Below are 18761 nucleotides of genomic sequence, written 5' to 3'. Positions count from 1 at the left end.
ATAGCCGCAAGAGCAATCTGGGGGCCCACACAACCTAGTTTAGAGGCTATTTCTACTTCCAGAGAATTGCTGAGGATACACTTTCTTTATCCACAACAGGACCCTCTTCTCTATGACAGGGAGGAACAAAGTGCTATGCACATATGCTGCTTTTACTGTGTAGTCACTACTTAGCCAACACCATCACATATGTATTAGTTCCTCCAAGGCATTTTGCTGGATGAATGTACCAATGGAAGTGGCAAACCCGCTAGGTGTTCACCCGCTTGGCCTAAAGTTCCCCTTTCCCCAGAACTGAGGAGAGATCTCCAGGGAGATGATGTTAATTGACACAACTTTTCAAAAAGCAGTTTGGCAATGTGTAGCAGGAGCCATAAAAATGTTCATACTTTTTGACCAAACACCCCGACTTCTGGGAATCTGTCCTAAGGACATTCTCCAAATGACTGATACAAAGACTATGTAGTAACATGAAATGTTTGTGATGTAATCATAAACAAGTCTGGAAGAATTGACCAAGAAATTGGCCAGAGATAATAGTAGTTGTGTTAGAGTAATGAGTTTACTGGAGATTCTTTTTCTCTTTCCCAGACTTTACATGCAGTATATTGATTTTACCCTCCTCTGCCACTCAGGGTTAATCAGTCAGGAACCTGCAGAAACAGACTCACAGGCCAGACAGTTGATGAAAGTTTAATAAAGGGACTAGTCTCTGTTTCCAAGTCACTTCCAAGACTGGTTTGTGCAACTCTCAAATGACTCACTCAACAATTTTTTTTTTTGCGGTACGCGGGCCTCTCACTGTTGTGGCCCCTCCCATTGCGGAGCACAGGCTCCGGACAGCCGCTCTGCGTGGCATGTGGGATCTTCCCGGACCGGGGCAAGAACTCATGTCCCTTGCATCGGCAGGCGGACTCTCAACCACTGCGCCACCAGGGAAGCCCCACTCAACAATTATTGAGCACCTACTTACTCTCTAGTGAGGGAGGCAGACTTTCAAGTACATAAATTGTATCACGTGCAATAATAAATATATAAATTGAGTGTTATAAGGCGCACAAAGAAGCAATTATCCGTTAGAAGGGGTGGTGTGACTCAAGGAAGACTTCAAAGGCGGATGGTTGATGCATGTTCAGTTTTGGGTCTTTTTTTTTTTTTTCCAGGCCACGCTGAGAGGCTTACAGTATCTTAGTTCCCCGACCAGGGATTGAACCCGTGCCCTCGGCAGTGAAAGCGCGGAGTCCTAACCACTGGACAGCCAGGGAATTCCCTCATGCTCCATTTTGAAGGCGGCCTGCCAAAACAAGAGGGCCACGTGTAAGAAGGCAGAAATACATGGAATAACATGGTGGCTTTAGGAAATTACATGTGGCTCTGCAGGGCTGTAAGGAACATGGGGTGGGTGTGAAGGAACTATGGGACGGAAGACTTTGATTAGATCCTGCAGGGCCCTGTGCTCCAAGTGGGCTTTGTGTTTTGCAGCTGTCATCAGATTCGCGTTTTAGAGAGATGACTGGCCTCAGTGGAGAGAGTGGACTGACGTGGGAGAGAATGGAGGCAGAGTTGTGAAAAGCAGTCTTTGGGTCTTGGTTGGGTCGGCCAGCAGATACCTTTTCTCAGCATTGGTCTCTCCTGACTTAACATTTGGCCAACGCATCGCCTCTCCGGGTTCTCCCTCCCTCCTCCTCCCCGAGGGCAGGCAGGCGGGCGGGCGGGGAAGCGAGGAGAGGGGTGGCCCTGCCTGGGTGGTCTCCTGCCCCGCCCCCCGCGGCGCCGTTGCCTAGCAACGGATCCGGCCGCGCAGCTCCGGGTAATTTGCCGGCGACTAAGCCAAAGGGAGGGCGTAGCCCCGGCCTTTCCCTTTTTCTTGGACTACAGACGCCTCCTCGGCACAGCGGTCGCCACCTCGAGCCGCGCCGGGCGTCGCGTAGCTGTTCCTGCACGCGGGAGGCACTCCGGCTCCGCGCCCCGGGCCCGCACCGCCCTGCACTCCTACAGCTCACGAACGCCACTGTACACCCGTACCCGCGGCTAAGCGGCCCCACTGAATTCCGACGCGGGACCTCGCGGTACGCGGGACCAGGCCAGCCTATGGGGGCGCCCAGATAACGCGGGTTGGGGGCGCCCAGGCCCCCCATCCCCGCCAGCATGGCTCGGCCGCCACCCCTTGGGGAGCTGCCCCCGGGCTACACACCCCCAGCTCGATCTGCAGCACCCCAGGTGAGTGGAGGGGAAGCCGGAAGAAGGGGCCGGGTCTAGAGACCCCAGGTCTGTCACTCGGCAAGGTGTGATGTCTCTTAAATGCCATGTGTTATTGGCCCTCGCCCGGGAAGGCTGTGTTGTGTGTCCGTGTCTTCTCCTGCTCTGCCCGGTGGGAGTAGGTGTGTCTATGTCCACCTCTGTCCACCTGAGAACAGGTGTGTGTATATGTATCCTATCTCAGAAAGGAATCTGTGCCTTCCTCAGGTGTATATTGGGTGGGAAGCAGGGAATGGAGTCAAATTTTTTCCAAGTTTGGGCCCGTGTCTGTTTAGGTCCTCTGTCTTGTATCCAGAAACCAAGAAGCTAGAGCTTGGTAGAGGGCGTAATAAGGAGAAAAGGGAAAGGTTTCATGTGTTGTTGCAGTAATGCCTGGCTGACCCTTCTCTTTCCATCCCAGATCCTAGCTGGGAGCCTTCAGGCTCCACTCTGGCTTCGTGCTTACTTCCAGGGCCTGCTCTTCTCTCTGGGCTGTGGGATCCAGAGACACTGTGGCAAAGTGCTCTTCCTGGGACTTTTGGCCTTTGGGGCCCTAGCATTGGGTCTCCGCGTGGCCATCATTGAAACAGACCTAGAACAGCTCTGGGTGGAAGGTGAGTTGTGGACACTGGCCATAGCTGCTTGGGTATGGTGAGAACAGGGTGAGGAGCTGGCTACTGAGTTCTAGTGGGCTTTGCGCTGGGTCTGGAGGGGGCACCTGCCTTCCAGAGCCTGGGCGTCTGGGAGCCCTGCTCCCTCTCACATCCATAAATGGACATCTGCAGATGGTGGAACCCTGTGAATGGGTATATGGAACAGTTATCTGTGAGTGCGTGTGTGTTTATTTAGCATTTACTGGCAATCTTTAATATGTATTTGACTGCACTGCAGTGCTTGTAAAGGCAACTAAAACAAGACCCATCTTTCAGTAGCAAGGAAAGTAAAATAAATGCTGGGATATAATATACAATATAATACAAAGCAGAAAATGATAATGTTGTATAAAAGAAGGCAGGGAGAGATCTCATCTAACTAGGAGAATCAGAAAAGTTAGAACTAGAAGGCTGGGGAAACAGTAAATCATCTGGCAGGCCTCCAGGGAGAGGTCCCATACACCGAGGTCCCCTGCAACCATTTAGTGGGAAAGTGGCACAGAATCTGTACTTTGAGGCAACAGCAGAGTCAAATGGAACCATATCTTCACTTCCTAATGGCAGCATTAGAGTAAAATCATTTCTTATTAATAGTTTTGACATAACTCTCTTTTGCTGGAGCCTGGTATGGCAACCCTTTAACAGAGTCCAACTCCCCTCTGTTCTTTCCTGGGAAATTTACATTTGTGGGCTCTCCCAAACCTCCCCCAGCCCTGGCCCACACCCAAAGGCAGGGCCCAGGTTAGACTCTCACACCCTTGAGTTGTTTTAAATGCTAGCAAGCCCTAGGATCCAGAGCAGATGTTTCTTGGAGCCTGCCTGCCTATTGGGCTCCCACACCCCATCCCCACCCAACCCCCCAGCCCTCTGCAGACCCTCACATATATACACACTCTAGGTCAGCCCTGGGGTCCAGAGCAGATGTTTCTCTGTGCCTGCCTGCCCCCAGCCCCAAGACAAACGTGCGCACATGCACATGCACATAGCCCCACCCACACTGCTGCTGCCTGGGTGGTCCCAAATGACTCTTGGATTTCCTGCCACAGTAGAGGCTGTCTCCCACCTCTTCTTCCTTCTCCATTCCCCAGATCTTCCCAATCTAAACACTGCTTGAACCTCCATGTTTCCTCATCCTTTCTCCTACACTCCAGCACAGGATAGGCTAGATCCCACTGGATTTTTGCTGCTCCTTGTGCGAGGGTGATATAAGAGGGTGGTAATCAATTCCTAGGTCTTTTCTCTTTATGTCAGAATGTCACTCTGGGACTTCCCTGGTGGCGCAGTGGTTAAGAATCCGCCTGCCAACGCAGGAGACACGGGTTCAAGCCCTGGTCTGGGAGGATCCCACATGCCGCGGAGCAACAAGGCCCGTGCACCACAACTACCGAGCCTGTGCTCTAGGGCCCGCGAGCCACAACTACTGAAGCCCTAGAGCCCGTGCTCTGCAACAAGAGAAGCCACTGCTATGAGAAGTGCGCACACCATAACGAAGAGTAGCCCCCGCTCAGCGCAACTAGAGAAAGCCTGTGCACAGCAACAAAGACCCAATGCAGCCAAAAATAAAAATAAATAAATTTATTTTTTAAAAAAAGACATTACTTAAAAACAAAAAAGAATATCACTCTGCCCTGTATTAGCTGGGGCTACGGGTGAGGTGAAAGCAGTGATCTTGACCTGATCTTTTCTCTGTACATCTGTCATTGAGGCTTCTTCCAACAATGCCCTAGGCAGTGAGGACTGAAGGGTATTTTCCATTCCTTTCCTGTTTTGTTAATGCAGAAAGCAAAGAAAGAAGCTAGACATTAGCTATCAGAGTTCTGGACTCTCCAGCTTTGCCGTGGTGAGATTTGGAATGTGACTTCTCCTTCCTGATCAATATTAAAGCTGAAAGACTCAGATAAATTCTCTAAAATAAAAATCACAGGGAATCCCCTGGTGGTCCAGTGGTTAGGACTCTGTGTTCTCACTGCCGAGGGCCCGGGTTTGATCCCTGGTCGGCAAACTAAGATCCCGCAAGCCAGGTGGTGTGGACAAAAAACAGAAGAAAGAAAGGAAGGAAGGAAAGAAAAGAAAAGGAAAATCACAACATGTAGCCCAATTAGTACTTACAGGAACAGTGATAGAGATGGTTTGAAACTGGAGCTGTCCCTGAAGATAAGGAACATACAGCCCTTCTGTCTGGAAGGCAGGGGACAGCCACATATCAATTGGTGGAACCACTATTCACTCAGACACCCAAGGCTGAAACCTTGAGGGTCAGCCTCAGTTCTTCTTGCTCACCTGATTGGTCACTAAACAATTAAAATTCTTCCTTCTCAGCCTCTCTCAGATCCCTCCTTTCCACACTTGCAGCTGTTGCTCTAGTTGAGGCCTGGCAGTACACTCCTGATTGTATCATTTAGCATGCTTTTAGCCACATGAAAGAGAGAGAAAGGGAAAGAGGGAGGAAGGAAGAAGAAGGCTGATTTATTATCCCCCCCAACAAGGAGTCTAGCAGTAGACAGTAGAGAAGTTCCAGCACGGATAATTCAGCAATCTAAGGACATCAGCAAGGACCCAGTTTCCTTCTATCTTTCTCCTCTGCCTTCTGCATGTTGGGCTTTTGTCCTCAGGCTTATCACCTCCTTCTCCCAAGGTGGCTGCTGCAGTGGTAGAAAAGGGAAGTCATCCCTGTCTTGCATCCCTTTTTGAAAGTGAGGAAAAATACACCACCTACCCCTCCCCACCATCCACCCCCACTGACTTCCCATTTGGTTATATACTTTGGCAAGAACTGTGGAGCATCTTATGCCTAAATCCTTCACTTGGCAAAGACGGTGGAATTACTGTGATTGACTTATTAGACTAATCAAGTTTCACCTCCTAAGGCTGGGGAAGGGCCCAGCTGCCCTGAATCATTAGGCCTTTCAGAGGATGGCCCAGGAAATCGAGGTCTATTAAGTGACTCATCTTTCCCCCTCACCTTCAAATCTGCCTCAGCACTGCCCTCCTGTGGTGCTTCTAAATCTAGCCAAGTCAGTCCCTGCTTAGAGCCCTTCCACCACTCTCTACTGGGTTTCGGGGAGTCTCCAAAACCAAGTTCAAGCTCCTTAGCATACTCTAGGCTGCTTATCCAGTTTTGTCTCTGCCTCACTCTTAGCAGCCCAGCAACACAGAGCCTCTTACAGTTACCTGCACACACTTGGTCCAGAACCCCTTTCCCTGATTTCTTTCCCTGGCCAACTCCTGTGCATCATTCACAGCTCAGCTCCAGAATATATCAGGTGATGAAGAAGCCAGGTCATCTCACTTCTCTTGTTAAAACATAACATGGCTCCCATTCCACACAGAGACAGCTTGAGTCCCTACAATAGCTTCCAGGTCCTCACATGTGAAATTTCTGGACCAAAGATTACGAACATTTCTGAGGATCCTAAAACATACTGCAGTATTGCTTTCCCCCAAATATTGTACCAAATTAAACTCCTGCAGTAGGTAAGTTAGAATGCATTCCTGTAAGCCAGCAATGAGTACTACCAATTCTTAAATTTTTGCTAATTTGGAAGATGATAATTCATTGCTATTTTAATTTGCATTTATTGGATTACCTATAAAGTGGACTCTTCTTCCATGCTGGCTAACCGGTTATATTCTCCCTTTTGTAAAGTTTTTTTTTTTTCCCCCCACAGTTCAGTGGCTTTTATTTATTTATTTATTTTAACATCTTTATTGGAGTATAATTGCTTTACAATGGTGTGTTAGTTTCTGCTTTATAACACAGTGAATCAGCTATATATATACATATGTCCCCGTATCTCTTCCCTCTTGCACCTCCCTCCCACCCTCCCTATCCCACCCCTCTAGGTGGTCACAAAGCACCGAGCTGATCTCCCTGTGCTATTCGGCTGCTTCCCACTAGCTATCTGTTTTACATTTGGTAGTGTATATATGTCCATGCCACTCTCTCACTTCATCCCAGCTTACCCTTCCCCCTCCCCATGTCCTCAAGTCCATTCTCTACGTCTGCGTCTTTATTCCTGCGTCTTTATATCCTTCCCCTAAGTTCTTCAGAGCGATTTTTTTTTTTTTTAGATCCCATATATATGTGTTAGCATACGGTATTTGTTTTTCTCTTTCTGACTTACTTCACTCTGTATGACAGACTCTAGGTCCATCCACCTCACTACAAATAACTCAATTTCATTTCTTTTTATGGCTGAGTGATATTCCATTGTATATATGCGCCCCTTTTGTAAAGTTTTCAACAAATGTGATGATTTTGACGTCTCCTTCCCCTGTTCCCCCTGCTTCTTCCCCACTCACTTACAGTCTCTTTTTCTCTCCAGTTCTTTCTCATTTTTCCATCATATCATTTCTCTCCCAGCAGCCATTGAATAATAACTCCATATCTGTACCTACTGTGTTCTGGACAACTTCCTAAGTACTTTGCTCACATTGATTCTAATTCTACCAAGGTAAGCATTTCTCCATTTCACAGATGAGAACATTGGGGGTCAGAGAGACTAAGTAATCTACTCAAGCACAGACCAAGCATCAGAGCCAAGACCCAAAGCCAGGTCTGTCCAGAGCCTTTGTGCCCCCCCCCCCGCCCCATCTCTTCTTGCCTCACAATACATCCTAGTGCATCTGTCCTCCTATCTGTCATCATCATCGTCAGCGAAGACTTATCTTTTTCTCTTCCTCATTTTCTCTGAGGATTCCTTATTCTCTTTGATGCCGTGTTTTTTTTTTTTTTTTGGCCACGCAACGTGGCTTGCAGGGATCTTAGATCCCTGACCAGGGATCGAACCCATGCCCTCGGCAGTGAGAGTGCAGAGTCTCAACCACTGGACCTCCAGGGAATTCCCTTGATGCTGTATTTTAAATTGTGCTTGTCTCTTTCTCTTGCTTTCTTATTAGCTCTGTCCGGGTTCTTTCTTTCTGCCATGCCTCCTTCCCCTCAGCAAACTCACTTACTGCGAGGAGCCTACCTCTGCCCTCCCCTCCTGTCCCTCCTTGTGGCAGCTCTGGCCCAAGCCTGATGAAATAAACACTGCAGTACGAACCTACTGCAGAGGAGTGGGTAGTCAGGAAAGGAAGAAAAAGAGTAGGTGGAATTGCCAGCAGGGAAGGCAGGATGATGGCTGTGTGAGACTGTTGTGGGGATGGGAGGTGTGAGCATATGGGTGAATCTGTGATGGGGAGTTACCAAGGGTTTGGGGCTCGCATGAGTGAGGGGATTGTGTGGGTTTGGAAAAGAGATTGGGGAGCATGATAATCCCAGGTGGGGCTGGAGTCTCAGAGAAGCAGTCCGTTGGGCCCCAAGGGTGGCAGTGACCTACAGGAAGAGGCCCCAGATGGGTTGAAGCAAGATTATGGGTCTAAGACCAGGCCAAGTCCACAAAGCCTCCGGGGTGGTTTGGGCCTGGCCCTCGCCTCCCCCAAACCACAGTCAGGTCATAGCATCCCTCACAGCATCCCCACCTCCCCAGATCCCAGGTACAGAGCTGGCCTCCATGGCCAGTGCAATGCAGGACTTGATCAAGGAGATGAAGGCAGGCCTGGCGCTGGGACTTCCTGTTGTCTGAACAGAGAGACTGGTGAAAGGGATCTTTTTCCCCAGGCCCGCTTTGATGTCACCTCTGCCAGGATCCAGGAGTGCTTCCATGAGTGGAAGCAGTATGTTGGCAGCATCACACTGAAAGACCGTCTGACCCTCCCCCGCACCTGTGCCACCACAGAGCCATTATTGCCAGGCACACCCCACCCCTTTGCAGAGCAGTTTGCAGAAAAGTGTCTGTCCAGTGCCTGGGACAACCTGAACTAGGAACCAGCCCCAGCGCTAGACCTGTTCTTTTAGGAGACCCTCCAAGGGCAGCCTCCCTATTGGCCCCTCTGTCCCTCCTTCTCCTCCCCACCAGAGTAGAGAGGGACTGAGTGAGGGCTCCCTTACCAGGACACCCCCAGAACCCCTCCCTGGCCCAGCTCATGTTGATCTCTCGTTTTAAAGTTATTTGCTCCAAACCCAGCCAGCCAGGTTCATGCTTAAACCTTAGGTCCCACAAGAATTCCACAGAGCCACACAGCTGGACCTCTCCACTCCAGATTCCAAGCAGAGGGCCAGGAGCCTGGGAGTCAGCATGGCCATCAGGGAGAAGCTTCCCCCACTTGTCCTGGGAGGCCTCTGTGGGTTAGGGTCCCATGTCCCCCAGAGCTCTGATCCACTGAGGCTCTTTCCCCCCAGCTTTCTCTCTCTGCTCTGGCAGCGGGCAGCCGGGTGAGCCAAGAGCTGCAATACACCAAGGAGAAGCTGGGGGAGGAGGCTGCGTACACCTCCCAGATGTTGATACAGACCCCGCGCCAGGAGGGGGAGAACGTCCTCACACCTGAGGCACTTGGCCTCCACCTCCAGGCAGCCGTCACCGCCAGTAAAGTGCAAGTATCACTCTATGGAAAGTGAGTCTGGCTGAGCCCCTGAGCAGCTGGGGGTGAGAGGTGCTGCAGCAGGGCTGGAGCGGGAATCCCCCTCTTCTGCTGATGTCCTGTGCCCCTGGCTATTGCAGGTCCTGGGATTTGAACAAAATCTGCTACAAGTCAGGAGTTCCCCTAATTGAAAATGGAATGATTGAGCGGGTGAGTATCCTGAGCTGTTCTCTGAGACTAGGTAGAGGTGGAGCCTTTTCTGCAGTAAGGGAGGGCTTGGAGAGACGGGGAAGGGGGAGGTGGCGTCGGGAGGTGGGGGCATTGCAGAGGGCATCCTACAAAGGTCATGGAGAAAAGAGCCCAGGGACAGGACTGATATGGCCTGGGATGTCCCTGGCAGATGATTGAGAAGCTGTTTCCCTGCGTGATCCTCACCCCCCTCGACTGCTTCTGGGAAGGAGCCAAACTCCAAGGGGGCTCTGCCTACTTGCCGTGAGTGCTGCCACAGCTGCTCCCAGGGCCCTGCTTCATCCCCTGCCAGGAACTCCCCAGCAGAAAGGAGGGTGGGAGTAAAGATGATGATCAAAAGCTCACCCAGAGCCTAATTACCTCCCAGGCCAGGGTCAGCTCACCGGCAGCCTCAGGGCTCTCTCCACATCCCCCTTCGCCTCACCTCCGAAGGAGAGGCAGACCTGTCTTATTTAGACAAAACACGAAGATCTGTAAGATCTGAACAAAGGACAGAAAAGATCCCCAGAAAGACTTTGCCAGGGAGACTTAACTAGGTGTCAGCTCAGCTGTGACCCAGGCCAGAAAGAAAACCTGTTATAAGCAGGTGCCTGTATGGTTATGTATTAGATCCAAGGATAGACGGTTTGGGAAGGAATGCAATGGGGCTTTTCTGGGCCTTTTCATTGTGTTAAGTACCATCTGTCTTGAGGTCCATCTCAGCCCCGGTATCTGTCCACAGCTCACTGCAGCAGCCTGCTGGGCTGAGCCTTGCCCACCCTCCACACAGAGGGACAGATGAGCAGCTAGGAGGAGGGTGGGCTACTACATGGGTCCCATCGCAGTGGTTTGGAGGGTGGGCATTGATCCTTGATCCTCACCAACTGTGAGCTCTCCCCTGCAGGGGCCGCCCCGACATCCAGTGGACCAACCTGGATCCAGAGCAGCTGCTGGAGGAGCTGGGCCCCTTTGCCTCCCTTGAGGGCTTCCGGGAGCTGCTAGACAAGGCACAGGTGGGCCAGGCCTACGTGGGGCGGCCCTGTCTGCACCCTGACGACCTCCACTGCCCATCTAGTGCCCCTAACCATCACAGCAGGCAGGTGGGTTCCAGCCAGGTCTGCCAGGGACAGGTTATTTTCCTTCCCTTTCCCCTCATATGTTCCCCTGTTCTAGGAGAGAGCAGACTGCTCTGTGCTCTGCCCCCCATTTCCTGGACGTTGTTACCCTGGCCCCACTGTGCTAGACACCTAGAGGGTTCCATTCCCATTCAGCTCTGCTAAAGAACCCTCAAGTGGCCTATGAATCCCTTTGTCCTTTCCTAAGCCCAGAAAGGCTGGACTTCATCAAAATACACGTTTACAGGGAAACAGGACAAATTAGCTAAGCACGAGTATCATACCTAATTTCCTGAGTGTCTGTGTGGCCCTGTGTACGTGGACCTTTTTCCAAAACCACCAAAGTTATGCCAGCTCCTCTCCGCAGCCTGTCTCTAGGCCTCTGCTCCCTCTTGTGGCCTCCTCTCTGCAGGACACTAGCTGCTCCCTTACAGAGTAGGCAAGAGGCTCAGCAGAACAGTTTTCTGCACTCCAGGTCCACAGAGCTCCGTGGCAAGCATGGTTCCTGGAGGTTCCAGCCCAGAGACACCCAGTTATCCAAAACCAGGGCCTTGAGTAATGAGCCCCTCCGCTGTCCCCCTCCAGGCTCCCAATGTGGCTCAGGAGTTGAGCGGGGGCTGCCATGGCTTCTCCCACAAGTTCATGCACTGGCAGGAGGAACTGCTGCTGGGAGGCATGGCCAGAGACCCCCAAGGACAGCTGCTGAGGTAGGGCCTCCCCTGGGAGTTGGTAAGGGCACCCCAGGTATGGGGAGCCACACCCTGATGCCAGGCAACTCTGGCAAAAGCCCCTTGCACACCCCCTCCTGAGTGTTCAGACCAGCTCTGACCCCTACTTCTCCTGTACCCCAACCAGGGCAGAGGCCCTGCAGAGCACCTTCCTGCTGATGAGTCCCCGCCAGCTCTACGAGCACTTCCGGGGCGACTACCAGACACACGACATCGGCTGGAGCGAGGAGCAGGCCGGCACGGTGCTGCAGGCCTGGCAGCGGCGCTTCGTGCAGGTCGGCATGGAGGCGTGGAGGTGGCGAGCGCGGCGCCCTGAGGCCGCTGCCACCTCCTGCCCCTCACACCGCCCTGTCTCTCCAGCTGGCGCAGGAGGCCCTGCCTGGGAACGCGTCCCAGCAGATCCACGCCTTCTCCTCCACCACCCTGGATGACATCCTGCACGCCTTCTCTGAAGTCAGCGCTGCCCGCGTGGTGGGAGGCTACCTGCTCATGGTGGGTCCTCCTGGCACCTTGTCCCCCACCACCGGCCCCCACCCTGGGAGGCCCTATCCAAGACTGCCCTCTCTCCCCACAGCTGGCCTACGCCTGCGTGACAATGCTGCGGTGGGACTGTGCTCAGTCCCAGGGTGCTGTGGGCCTCGCCGGGGTGCTGCTGGTGGCCCTAGCGGTGGCCTCGGGCCTCGGGCTCTGCGCCCTGCTCGGCATCGCCTTCAATGCCGCCACTACCCAGGTACGTCAAGACTGCGGGGCAGACTTGGGGGCCGATGGCCCAGGCTGCCCGGTTCCTCCAGCTGCCCACCCCGTGCCCCTCCAGGTGCTGCCCTTCTTGGCACTGGGCATTGGCGTGGATGACATATTCCTGCTGGCACATGCCTTCACAGAGGCTCCACCTGGCACCCCTCTCCAGGTGAGGCCTCGTCCTCCAGCCTGGGCTCATCTGAGGCAGTGCTGCGTAGGGGCTCAGAGCCTCTTGGTTTGAGTGACCTTGGGCTGGTAATTAACCTCTCTGTGCCTCGTTTCCTCATCCGTGAACAGGGGTAATAATAGTGCTTGTGTCGTAAGGGTTGTAGTGAGGATCGGTGAGGTAATCCAAGTCGAGTACTTAGAACAGTACGATAAATATTAACTGCTATGAGGCTCCTTTCCCCCCCTCTGCCGTCCTTCACACTGCCTTGTCCTGACAGGAGCGCACAGGTGAGTGTCTGCAGCGCACAGGCACCAGCGTTGCACTCACGTCCATCAACAACATGGTCGCCTTCTTCATGGCTGCCCTAGTTCCCATCCCTGCACTGCGGGCCTTCTCCTTGCAGGTGAGGAGGGCCACACAGACACTCACCTCACAGACGGGGCCCGGGCTCAGGGTGAGCATGGAGCCGGAGCAGGCTTCATCCAGGCTTTGTGCCCCTCCTGTCCATCCCGCAGGCGGCAGTAGTGGTTGGCTGCAACTTTGCAGCCGTGATGCTTGTCTTCCCAGCGGTCCTCAGCCTGGACCTGCACCGGCGCCACTGCCAGCGCCTTGATGTGCTCTGCTGCTTCTCTAGGTATCCCTAACCCACCAGACCATCCTTCCTTGGCCCCATCCCGTCCTGTCGCTTCAGCAGCATTTCCAGGCACAGACCCATCACGCTCTCTCTCTGCCTCTTCCAGCCCCTGCTCTGCTCGGGTGATTCAGATTCTGCCCCAGGAGCTGGGGGATAGGACAGTACCAGTGGGCATTGCTCACCTGACTGCCACTGTTCAGGCATTTGCGCACTGTGAAGCCAGCAGCCAGCATGTGGTCACCATCCTGCCTCCCCAAGCCCACCTGGTGCCCCCACCTTCTGACCCACTGGCCTCTGAGCTCTTCAGCCCAGGAGGGTCAACACGGGACCTTCTAGGCCAGGAGGAGGGGACAAGGCAGAAGGCAGCCTGCAAGTCCCTGCCCTGCGCCCGCTGGAATCTTGCCCATTTCGCCCGCTCTCAGTTTGCACCCTTGCTGCTCCAGTCCCACACCAAGGTAAGCCTCCAGGCCCAGGCAGGTCAAGGTGAGACACAGCAGAGGCTTCTTAGGTATCTCTGGGCCCCAAGAAGGGACGAGGGCTTAGCCCAGCATCTGAGGGCCCAAGGGTATCCCTGGGCCTCCAGCTTGGTTGCCGTTTCCCACAGGCCATGGTGCTGGTACTTTCTGGGGCTCTTCTGGGCCTGAGCCTCTATGGATCGACCTTGGTGCAGGATGGGCTGGCCCTGACAGATGTGGTGCCTCGGGGCACCAAGGAGCATGCCTTCCTGAGCGCCCAGCTCAGGTACTTCTCTCTGTACGAGGTGGCCCTGGTGACACAGGGTGGCTTTGACTACGCCCACTCCCAACGCGCCCTCTTTGATCTGCACCAGCGCTTCAGTTCCCTCAAGGCAGTGCTGCCCCCACCGGCCACGCAGGCACCCCGCACCTGGCTGCACTATTACCGCAACTGGCTACAGGGTGAGAGGCAAGGAGACCGGCAGGGAGGGCTGCGGCCAGCAGGAGCTCCCAGAGCTCCAGGCCAACCGGACCCCACCCTGTTTTCTCCCAGGAATCCAGGCTGCGTTTGACCAGGACTGGGCTTCTGGGCGCATCACCCACCACTCATACCGCAATGGCTCTGAGGATGGGGCCCTAGCCTACAAGCTGCTCATCCAGACCGGGGATGCCCAGGAGCCTCTTGATTTCAGCCAGGTTAGGAGAGGACTGGAAGGGTCAGGGAGCACCCTGGGGCTCCAGGCCCCATGGGCCCAGCCTTCAGCTCTCTCTGCCTCTGCAGCTGACCACAAGGAAGCTGGTGGACAAGGACGGGCTGATTCCACCTGAGCTCTTCTACGTGGGGCTGACCGTGTGGGTGAGCAGTGACCCTCTGGGTCTGGCAGCCTCACAAGCCAACTTCTACCCCCCACCTCCCGAGTGGCTGCATGACAAGTACGACACCACCGGGGAGAACCTTCGCAGTGAGTCCCAGGGGAGCCCGCAGAGCCTAGGCCTGGGCCCACACGGGCCCTACCCTAAGGCCCTGCCCACTGCTCCCGGTGCTTACTGGCCACCCCTCCCTCTCCCTCCGTCCCCTCCCCTCCACAGTCCCGGCGGCCCAGCCCCTGGAGTTTGCCCAGTTCCCCTTTCTACTGCACGGACTCCAGAAGACTGCAGACTTCGTGGAGACCATTGAGGGGGCCCGGGCAGCATGTGCCGAGGCAGGCCAGGCTGGGGTGCGCGCCTACCCCAGCGGCTCCCCCTTCCTCTTCTGGGAGCAGTATCTGGGCCTGCGGCGCTGCTTCCTGCTGGCGGTCTGCATCCTGCTGGTGTGCACTTTCCTCGTCTGCGCCCTGCTGCTGCTCAACCCCTGGGCAGCTTCCCTCATAGTGAGTCCTTGCAGGGGTGGGGCTGGAGAGACCCATAGCTCCCCACCCTGCCCTGCCCAGGAGCCCTGGGTGAGCCCTGCCCTCCCCAGGTACTGGTCCTGGCAGTGATGACCGTGGAGCTCTTTGGCATCATGGGTTTCCTGGGCATCAAGCTGAGCGCCATCCCCGTGGTGATCCTTGTGGCGTCTGTAGGCATTGGTGTCGAGTTCACGGTCCATGTGGCTCTGGTGAGCACAGGCACTAGGGGAGGGGTGGGCCAGCTGATTTGGTATTCAACAAATATTGATCAAGCACCTACTGTGTGCTGGGTACTATTTAAGAACTGAGGAGATAAGAGCACTACAGACGGGCTTTACCTTCAAGGAGCTTATTCTAGAGCATAGAGATAAGCAATAAACATGTAAACAAACAAATAAATAAGCAGCCATTTCAGTAGAGAGGAGGGACAAAGGCCTGACCAGAAAGGGGGGAGGACAGAATGGAAGGTGAGAAAATGGGAACCAACAATTCTTTTGGATGGATTTACAGTGAAGAGGATCAGAGAAATGGGGTGGTGGCTGGATGGCAAGATCCCACCAAGACAGAGATATTAGAACAGAGGCAGGCAGGCCTCTCTCACAGCCTCATGGTCTCTGGCAGGGGAAGAGTGTGGGTGGGGTGGGGGGCGTGGACCAGCTGGCAGCTCCGGCACAGACCTGGCCAGACCCCGCAAACAGCTCCCTTCTTTCTTCCCCCATAAAAGCCTTATTATTTTTCTGCTTATAAGAATAATATATACTCCTTGGGAGACAAAAAATGTCAGCATGCTGGAAAGTAGAAAGAATTAGAAATCCTCTGAAATGCCACCCCTAGAAGTTATCACTTTGGTGTCCATCCTTCTAGACCAGGGGTTGGCAAACTTTTTTCTGTAAAGGACCAGATAGTAAATATTTTAGGCTTGGCAGGCCATATCGTCTCTGTGGCAACTCTGCCGGGGTAGCCCAAAAGCATCCATAGATACTATGTGCACGAATGGGTGTGGCTGTGTTTCAACAAAACTTTATTTACAAAAAAACGTGGGACAGGGCTTCCCTGGTGGCGCAGTGGTTGGGAGTCCGCCTGCCGGTGCAGGGGACGCGGGTTCGTGCCCCGGTCAGGGAGGATCCCGCATGCCGCGGAGCGGCTGGGCCCGTGAGCCATGGCCGCTGAGCATGCGCGTCCGGAGCCTGTGCTCCGCAGCGGGAGAGGCCACAGCAGTGGGAGGCCCGCGTACCACAAAAAAAAAAAAAAAAAAAAAAAAAAACGTGGGACAGACTGTAGTTTGCCAGCCTATTCTAGACATCCCTGCGTCTGACTCATCTATACAGTGTTACCTATATGGACTCGTGCTTGCGTTCTGGGCACCTCCCAGGGACTCGGTTCACCTGGCCTTCTGTGGGCCAAGGCATGGGTGAGCCCTGGGGACACAGATGAGCTGGCCGTGGTTGGCCAAGGAGCAGCTCCAGGACCACTTTATTCCCTTAGGGCTTCCTGACCTCCCAGGGTAGCCGGAACCTCCGGGCTGCCCGGGCCCTAGAGCACACATTGGCCCCGGTGACCGATGGGGCCGTCTCCACATTGCTGGGTCTGCTCATGCTTGCTGGTTCCAACTTTGACTTCATTGTAAGGTAGGGGAGGGCTCGGGGCAAGGAGGCAGGGCTGGCCTGCACTGGCTGCAGGACCTGCCCAGACTGACCGGCCTCACACACCCCCAGGTACTTCTTCGTGGTGCTGACAGTACTCACACTCCTAGGCCTCCTCCATGGGCTCGTGCTGCTGCCTGTGCTGCTGTCCATCCTGGGCCCCCCACCAGAGGTGACCACCCTCCTTCTGCTCCCAGCCCAGGGGATGGGGTGGGACAGAGCCAGGGCAAAATGCCCTCAGCGGCCAACAGACAGGGCTGAACTCACAGGGACCCCTCCCCATAAGTACCACCAACTGAAGGTGGCAGCCTCCCCCTTTGCCCAGACATCATGTCCCTACCCCTCAGCCCTCCTGACTTCTTCATGGGACCCACCTTAGCCATTTAGGTGCAGGGTTTGCCCCAGACCTCGACATCCTGTCCCTTGTCAGCTCTCATATCCTGCTGGAAGCTGCCAAAGACCCCAGCTTCCCAACCAGGGAGGTGCTGAAGGGGGCTGCGTCCCCAGTAGCCCCTGGGCTCACTGGGGCTGGTGTCTCCCCCAAGGTGGTACAGATGTACAAGGAGAGCCCGGAGGTCCTGAGCCCACCAGCTGCACAAGGAGGAGGGCTCAGGTGGGGGGTAGCCCCCACCCTTCCCCAGAGCTTTGCCAGAGTGACTACCTCCATGACCGTGGCCCTCCGCCCACCCCCACTGCCTGGTGCCTACGTCCACCCGGCCTCTGAAGAGCCTACTTGGTCCCCTGCTGCCACACCAGCTGCCAGTGGCTCCAGCAACCTCAGTTCTAGGGGACCATGTCCAGCCACCTGATGAAAGAGCAGCTGAAGCGTGGAGACCCTGTTCAGGCCACATGAAGGCACTGGGAAGCCATGGGGGGTTATTGAATGCAGGGCGGACTCCTGGAGAGCCCTGCTGCTGCTGCTGTCTGCCTCCATCTCCCCGACCCAGCCATCACAGACCTCCCTGAGATCCACACTAAGCCACCACCCTCTAGGCTGTGAGCAGCCTTGCACACCCGGGTGCTCCGTGCCTGTGCCCGTGACTGGGTGGGGTGAAAGCCAGCAAGCACTTCAGGCTGCAGTGCAGCCCTGTCCCCCCTCCCACCCCGCCCTGCTGCCCCCAGCAGACCAAGCCTGAGGGATCCTCTAGCACCCTTCTCCAGTCCTGGTCCCCCACTGCTTGCTGACTTCTGGGTAGGCTCTCTGTATCCCTGCCCACCTCTTACCACATAAATTATTTATATGGAGATGTTTATTTTTGTAGTTTGTATAGATGTTAGCTATGCTGAAAGTTTTATTTTTAAAAGTGAAATATATTCTATATGAACTCATCTCAAATGACTTTGGCGCTTTGTTTTCAGATAGAGCTGTGAGTTTGCAAGTGGAGGCATCGGGGCAGGTCGTGGGGCTACCCTAGTCCTTGGTGTGTTTTTTCACCTGGCACGTGAAGATGATGTTCAGCCAATGTGTTGGTCATATACATGGTAACAGGGTCTGGCTGAAGTGCTTAGTACACAAAGCGATACAAATGTTTTTGATGTCAAACCCCACCGTGTGGCTTTCAGAGCCATCATAAGCCAGCCTTGTGCACCTCTCCAGACTCATCACCCACCTTCCTTTGTGAGCGGCATGGGGGGATGGGCAGAGGGACACAGCCAGGCAACAGGTGAGAGGAGAAGTGGAAGCAGATCAAGAAAGCATCTGAGGGAATTCCCTGGCGGTCCAGTGCTTAAGACTTGGGCACTCTCATTGCTGGCCCGGGCCTGGGTTAGATCCCTGGTTGAGGAACTAAGATCCCACAAGCCATACAGCCAAAATAAAAAAAAAAGAAGAAGAAGGTGGCCGATTGAAACACAGATGGGGATAGCAGGGAGGTATTTTAGGAGTTTTGTGCCCAGACCAACCTCCAAGGCAGAGGCCTCTGCAAGTCAGCAGTCAGCTTGGCGCCCCAGAGGCATCTTTGGCCAGACAGCTAGGGGATCAGTAGGGGCACTGCTGAAATTGAGGTTGCATTAGCAACCAGTGAGGCTCTGTATTTAAGCTGTTTGTTCTGTGAATGTTGAACAGGCCCACTATACAGAGGCCTGGACGATTCTGGCCACACCCCTGGGTGTAGAGTGCAGAGTCTCATCTGACGCGCGAGGTGGGGGAGGCCTTTTATTGCCCTTCTCCAATTATCCCAGGGCTCGGTCTCAACTGACACACATACACACCCTGGGTTCCAGCCACCCACTCACCAGGAACGATCCCACCCCCAGAGTGCTGCATTCTCACACTCCACCCCACCAGGCCAAAGGCCAGAAAATCATGTTCTGACCAAAAGTGGGCAGGGAGGTGGTGGGGGAGGGGGAAGACTTCTGCAGCTGAATCAA

The 18761-nt window shown here is 54.3% G+C and overlaps 2 protein-coding genes across 15 annotated transcripts in view; both read left to right on the top strand.

Moving 5' to 3' along the window:
* EIF2B3 (eukaryotic translation initiation factor 2B subunit gamma) overlaps window positions 1-1301 on the top strand; it is a 169744-nt gene extending 168443 nt beyond the window's left edge. Inside the window, exon 12 of the mRNA XM_067725914.1 lies at window positions 1164-1301. Within this exon, the coding sequence (XP_067582015.1) occupies window positions 1164-1192 (29 nt within the window). The 3' untranslated portion in view covers window positions 1193-1301. The remainder of the gene's footprint in view (window positions 1-1163) is intronic.
* A 779-nt stretch (window positions 1302-2080) lies between these two features.
* PTCH2 (patched 2) lies at window positions 2081-17720 on the top strand. Of its 14 annotated transcripts, none has more exons than XM_067725902.1 (22): window positions 2081-2220; window positions 2660-2852; window positions 9137-9326; window positions 9434-9503; window positions 9694-9785; window positions 10426-10534; window positions 11222-11343; window positions 11492-11639; window positions 11725-11856; window positions 11939-12094; window positions 12179-12271; window positions 12549-12674; window positions 12787-12905; window positions 13012-13360; window positions 13510-13822; window positions 13914-14056; window positions 14142-14322; window positions 14450-14730; window positions 14820-14957; window positions 16234-16376; window positions 16464-16563; window positions 16937-17720. In XM_067725902.1, exons 1-22 carry the CDS (start codon window positions 2149-2151, stop codon window positions 17198-17200), a joined length of 3534 nt encoding a protein of 1177 aa, XP_067582003.1. In that variant the 5' UTR covers window positions 2081-2148; the 3' UTR covers window positions 17201-17720. The 14 variants fall into 14 exon arrangements, 10 of the variants coding, with proteins under 10 accessions (XP_067582003.1, XP_067582007.1, XP_067582001.1 ...); XM_067725906.1 differs by having other exon boundaries at window positions 10426-10621; window positions 13735-13822; XM_067725900.1 differs by having other exon boundaries at window positions 10426-10621.
* Window positions 17721-18761: the final 1041 nt, after the last annotated feature.

The sequence above is a fragment of the Pseudorca crassidens genome, chromosome 2, assembly GCF_039906515.1.
Source record: "Pseudorca crassidens isolate mPseCra1 chromosome 2, mPseCra1.hap1, whole genome shotgun sequence".
NCBI lineage: Eukaryota > Metazoa > Chordata > Mammalia > Artiodactyla > Delphinidae > Pseudorca > Pseudorca crassidens.
The sequence above is the reverse complement of the archived record's forward strand: the minus strand, read 5'-3'. Positions and strand labels throughout refer to the sequence as shown.

What these genes read in the sequence shown, in the direction of transcription:
- PTCH2 (XM_067725900.1), top strand. Translation starts at nt 2,149, where the DNA reads ATGGCTCGGCCGCCACCCCTTGGGGAGCTGCCCCCGGGCTACACACCC. An exon ending in TGGGAGGCTACCTGCTCATG is followed by an intron (nt 11,857 to 11,938) that starts GTGGGTCCTCCT and finishes CTCTCCCCACAG; the next exon opens with CTGGCCTACGCCTGCGTGAC. An exon ending in GTGCTCTGCTGCTTCTCTAG is followed by an intron (nt 12,906 to 13,011) that starts GTATCCCTAACC and finishes TGCCTCTTCCAG; the next exon opens with CCCCTGCTCTGCTCGGGTGA.